This window comes from Gavialis gangeticus, unplaced genomic scaffold, assembly GCF_001723915.1.
Source record: "Gavialis gangeticus isolate Ggan-Ray unplaced genomic scaffold, GavGan_comp1, whole genome shotgun sequence".
Taxonomy (NCBI): domain Eukaryota; kingdom Metazoa; phylum Chordata; order Crocodylia; family Gavialidae; genus Gavialis; species Gavialis gangeticus.
Window position 1 is genome coordinate 34,711,099 of NW_017728996.1, and position 5,890 is coordinate 34,716,988.

The following is a 5,890-nucleotide window of genomic DNA, read 5'->3' on the forward strand; positions in this document are numbered from 1 at the left end:
TTTTTTTTTTTTTAATTTATGCATGTATGGGACAGGCTACTGATAGAAGGTGGTGAAATCCATCCTTGGGAAGTTTTTAAAGCAGCCTGGAGAAATACTTGGTTTAGTCAGGGATGATCTTGCCTTGAGCAGGAAGTTAGACTAGATAACTTCCCAAGGTTTCTTCCAACTCTACTTTTCTGCTAACCATGAACATATGGATATAATATTATAAGAAAGCAATAAGTTTATGTTCAAAGATGCTTTTCTCCATTACAAAACTATCCACGCATGTTAGTTTTCTAAAGAATCTGGGGAGAACAGTAGTGAAAAAGGGTTAGAGTAGTATGAATATTTAGAATAAAAGCTCTTCAGGTTAGAGAGACTGGTTCAGTTGGTTGTTACAGCAGGCTCACCTCCTGCACTTTGTTAGAAAAATATTTCTTATAACAGAGATAGTAATAGCCAACATTTTCAAGGGGTACCAATACTCAAGAACTTAGGTTCTGCTAAATATACAACAAGCAAATACTTATACTATTTCTACTGGCATACTTATTTGAAAAGTTATTTAAAAAAAGAGGATGTAAATATCATGAAAGTTTCTACACAAGTACTTAAAGGCTTTTTTTCTCAATTTATATAATGCATAAAGGCAGGTTTCTGACTAATTCAGAAGTGTACATTTAAAAAAAAAATTCAAAAAAATTAAGCCACCAGAATCTGACAATTTCCATTATTTCTTATAAAAGCAGGAAGTAGGCAGATGCCTTCTAAGAATTCACTCAGGACAGTGGCTCTCAATCTTTCTCCATACAGTCTAAAGGCATTGAGAAAATGCCAGCTCTTAGTTTGCATTTGTTTTTTGTTTGTAGAAAAAGTTATTTTGTTGCAAAGAATTCATACCTCATCAGGTCAGAATCTCTAGGCTTAATCTTATAAATAATGTTTGTACACTCAGTGCTAAAATTGAGTGGTACCCCACAACACCCTTGAAAGGATCTCTAGGTACCCTAGTTGAGAATTACTGGTTTAGGACTAACTCTTGACCTGTAAAGAGCCTGGAGACAAAAAAATACCATCACGTAAGGACCAGTTTATCCTTACTATTAGTGACTTTGACCAAATGAAGTCAGTTATTTAAGCTGTTACTTCATGGAGATGTTCTCTAATAAAATTACCATTTGGTCACCTCAAACTAAATTCCAACTATTGTTCAGCAAGAGGGACTAAACAGCATTTTACGTACCGAAATGACCACCCTTGAAAAATTAAGGACGTTACCTTTATCATCCTTGGATGTTGTCTTGCTTTCTTTACTTTCCTTAGCAGAGCTAGAGAGGCAAATCATCAAAAGAAAATTGAAAATACAGCATTTGGTAAAATACTGCATTTTATACTATTACTAATAGACAAATTAACATTTCAAAAGAGGGCTGGACTGGGTTTGAACAAGTGATTCCCTTATGGATTCTTGCACTGATTTTCCCCAAGATGCCTGAAGATCTAGATTTTCTGACAATTCTATTCAGAGGACATATGGCAATCTTCTCCAGATTTCAGGACGGGGACTTGACTTCATTTTGTGTTCTTAGAACCGATAGCTGTTCATTACCATCATCACAAGGACATTAAAAAAACAAAAATAAAAAAACCAACTTTTCAATTTGAAAAATAAATAAACGCCGACAATTCGACAATGCAATCAGTAGGACATAGCGTCTATACGAAGATCTTGAATTTTAAAAAGTAACTTATGGCGGTCAAAAAAAAAAAAAAAAAAATCTATAGGCAGGAGCATAAGGTACTAATTATAAGATTCTTGCAGCTACCCCCTTAATGTAGAGTGATCTTATTGAATGCTGGTACTCAGTATCGTAAAGAACTGACATAGAAAAACAAACCTCTTTGCTTGACCAGAGGCCCCAGTAGACGAGGGACCTTTCTTCACTGTATCCTTTTCTTTGTCTCCAGATTCTGCTTTCTTCGAACCTTCTCTGGCTTCCTTCTTGACAGGATCACCCTTCACGCAGTCTTCCTTCTTACCATCTTTATGGTTCTCAGTCATCTCATAGTCCTTGCTTTCTTTCTCCAGGCTCTGTGAAGTGATGTCCTGCCCATCTTTTGGCTTACTTGCTTCAGAATCTGTAATTTTCACATTTTTACCTGTTTCTAGGAGGTCATCACCATCAAAATCCAGAGTGATGGCATCTTCAGCCTGGATTGTAACCGATATGTTATCATCCTCAGCTTCTTTCACAGACGTGTTAGCTTCCATCTCTTCATGAGCCGTGTGATCAGCCTCAGCTAGGCTTTCTTCTGAAGGAAGAGGTTTAGATACTTCTTGTGTACCATCACCAGAACCTGCTTTATCTAAGAGGATTTAACAGGAATAAATATGGCAAAACAAGAAGTTTAAACAATTTCATATGCATAAGCTAGAATAGGACCTAGAAAATACAAAGCCAGTTATTAGCACTGATGGAAGGTTAGAAAAAACACATGGTGTATTAACATTTATATATATCCTTTACCCGGGATCACTTATTCTTCATGGCAAAATACAGTTTCTAGAGACAAATACCAACAAACACTAGGAGTCAAAGCGGTTCCTTCCTGGAGATACCATTCTTCATAGAAAGTATCCTTTTTCCAACTTAGAAGCTGTGCCATAGAAGACAGACTTCTTTCAGATGATGCAGATCCTTGTAGTTTGACTAAATCAATCTTTGAAAATTCATGGGTGCAAGTCTTCTAGACTTCCCAAATCCTTGAGAATTACAGTCTTGGAGAAGATAAATTAAGCTTCAGTGTAATTTCATTGCAGTCCTTCGGTTTTCCTTTCTATGCAATTGCTTGGCTGTCAAGATAGGTGTCCAAGTCTGCTGCAGAAACTGAAGCATGAACATGAAACTAGAGTTCGTAGCAAAACTGCTCTCACTCTTCATCCATTTTGTAGATGTTTCCATATTCATTCCCAGTCCCAGAGTTCTCATGTCCAGTGATCTTGCATTCACATGGAACAGATGAGTCAGCTATCAGGCCCTTTGCAATCAAGGAGTTCGTAGTTTTATCCTGTAATTTCAATACTGTATTTATTTCCTCTTGTGTAAAGTGACTTTGCTCCATGTTCTTTCTAGTCCACAAAACGTAGCATCCTTTGACTTCTATCCAGAAAGTCTATCTGGTTGATCAGACATGTTAAAGTTGTTCTGTACTTTCATTAAGTAGCATAGCTTAAAAAAGGCTGGTGTTTAGACTCCTCCATGTATTTCTGAAAGCTTGCTTTACCATCCTTTGCATAGCTTGGAATTTCCAAGTGGCAGTGAGTCAAGATGATGATGGTCCATAATTTGTAGAGTTTTAAAGGTCAGTAGAGTAATATAACTAATAGTCAAGCACCATCAGTTACTGCAGTGCAAGGTGTTTTGAACAAGAGACTTACCATATATTTAAAATAAGAGGTCTTGAATATTTAGTTTGGGCATTTTGTTCAGTTAAAAAAAAACCAAACCCACAGCATATCCATATTATTCATCCACCACAGTAACTGATATGTGCTATAAATCAGTTCTGAAGAGAAAGATAAACCCATTGATAGAATGGATTCAAGTCCTGAACTTGAGACAACCGATGCTTAGTACTGAAAACAAATCTAATATTAGTCAACAGGCTGAAATGTACACGTTGAGTTGCTTATTCTACCTTTTTAAAAACCCTCTTAACTCTACTAAACTTCAAAACATACCTCTCTCATTTTCTTCTTCTTCACCATCCTGTAAGAGAGGGAAGTCAAATAAGCATTTTTTTGCTTTTAAAACTCAGCTGAAGCACAAAAGTCAAGACTGTCATCTCTACAGGAATCCAAATTTAGGCACAAGCATTAAACTAAAACTTAACTAGACACTGGTCTTCATGCATAATTTATACCAACGGTAATAAAAAAAAGGTGAGTCTAAACTCCTTATGAAATTCACACGGCTGTGGAGAGACACTACTATTTTCTATTTGACTAGTCCCTGTTTATGAGATTTCAACTGATTGCAATATGCCAATTTCTAACATTTTAGCCATACTGTACTGTGTTCTGTATACTAATATCTGTGAAACCTCATGAACCATGAGGCCATATTACTTCTTATTCTGTTGCATTGTTTCATAAAAGCCAGGAAGCAGTTATCTAGTTTTGTCACTTCTCGTGTACTTCAGAACTAGCAGTAGTTAATTATATAATGCTCAAAGCAAAGGAAAACTAATATAAAAACACATTCTTCAACATATCTACTTATTTAGGTGAAAGCTAACTTGGGGAATGAAAAGACATCACTTTTTCACTACTGAAATAATACTCCCAGAAAGATATACAAAATACTTTTATATTAGAATGTCTTCAGACGTGCCAGAACTCATTGGATCAATTACAGAACTTGAAGAATTCTTTTAAAACAATAAATGGAAAAAAATCATTTCCGAAACATGATTTTTAACATTCTAAATGTCAAAATGAAGTTCTTAACTGAAAGAAGCAATTTTTTAATACTTGACAGCTATGGTGATATCTAACACAAAGGATCATTTAAGGAGATACTCTGAAATATTTTCTGGTAAGTTAGCCAAGCTTATATGTTGAGTGCCTTTCTTCAAGGCAGGGGTTTTCAATGTTTTTGGAACAGCGTACCCGATGGCCAGACGCGGTGTGGGAGGTGCAGGGCGGGGGATGGCACACAGCCAGCCGCGGAGTGGGGGGGGTGGCACGTGACTGAATGCGGAGTGGCGACAGCCGCCACGTGTGAGCTTTCCTCACGTCCAGGTGGCACCTGCATGGCAGTGCAGAATAGTGTATGGTAGCACTCCGTCCCTGCCCTCTTGCGCATACCCCTAGGGCCTTCTCACATGTACCCCTGGTTGGCAACCCCTGTTCCAACGTATAGATCACTTTCTGTTGAAAAGCCTTAACAAGTCAAGGTCACCCAGCCTGGAATCTGGGAGGCTTTAAACAGCAACTGTTTCCAATCATCTAAAGCTCAGAGCCTAAAAACTGATTTCAGAAAGGTCACTTTAGATCATTCTTTGCTTTGGTTTCCAAATCCATAAACGTAGGAAGAACAGTTCAGAACTTACATGGATAGTTGGAAATGTATCATCTTCTGTTTCTTGACCTTCAATTTCCTAAATTGAAAAAAAAAGAAAAAAGACTTGCTAAATGAGCTAGCAATTAACACTTACAAAAACCAAAAATCTCAAGGTGTTCAGCTAACACAGACAAGCGTTTCAGTTCACAGAGCACATGCTCTCAATTAAGGATGGACATTGTCAAGTATTCCTCATGGTTTATGCTTAGAAGGCTAGTGGGCTCCTTTTGCTGGCACCATTGATGAAGTTAATGATGCATCAAAAAGGTACTGGGGGAAGAGGTGAAAAAGAACCCCACATCACTAGAAACAGACTTTAAGGGTTTTGGCAGAAATCTGTCAACTAGTGCCAGCTTTGTTTCAATAAAGTCATTTCAATACTATCCAGACACTAGTTAAGACCAGGAAGGACCAAGCGCTCTCTTTGAGGGAACTGGACAGAACAACCTAAGAAGGAAACCAGTTTAACTTTTCAGGTAGTTTTAGACAGTAGACAATAGAAAGATGACTTTTTCTGACGCAAGTTCCTACAGTTTAACAAGTGTGGCAAGGTACCTGGCTTTCAGAGTCTCTCTCTGCATCTTCTGTTGTCGCTGTCTGTTCAGAGTCATGATCTCTCTCCTTTTCGGGAGGAGGCAGTTGTTTAGAATTCAAGTTCTCTTCATTTTCACCAGCTTCTTCAAAGTCCTTAAGTTCATCATTTCCATCTTGATCACTTGCATCTTGAGCCTCCAATTCATTTTCCTTTCAATGTGAATAAGATCTGGTATAACTAGAAA

At 37.5% G+C, this 5,890-nt stretch overlaps 1 protein-coding gene across 2 annotated transcripts in view; it reads right to left on the reverse strand.

The window, feature by feature from the left end:
- The window catches only part of SLTM (SAFB like transcription modulator), a 46,839-nt gene that overhangs the window by 21,938 nt on the left and 19,011 nt on the right, over positions 1-5,890 (reverse strand). The window contains exons 4-8 of one of the 2 annotated variants that reach the window (XM_019504308.1): positions 5,667-5,855; positions 5,101-5,148; positions 3,728-3,755; positions 1,884-2,352; positions 1,264-1,313 (exon numbers count right to left, since the gene is read on the reverse strand). In XM_019504308.1, coding sequence (XP_019359853.1) covers positions 1,264-1,313; positions 1,884-2,352; positions 3,728-3,755; positions 5,101-5,148; positions 5,667-5,855 — 784 coding nt within the window. The remainder of the gene's footprint in view (positions 1-1,263; positions 1,314-1,883; positions 2,353-3,727; positions 3,756-5,100; positions 5,149-5,666; positions 5,856-5,890) is intronic. The other variant, XM_019504309.1, reaches the window with a different exon arrangement.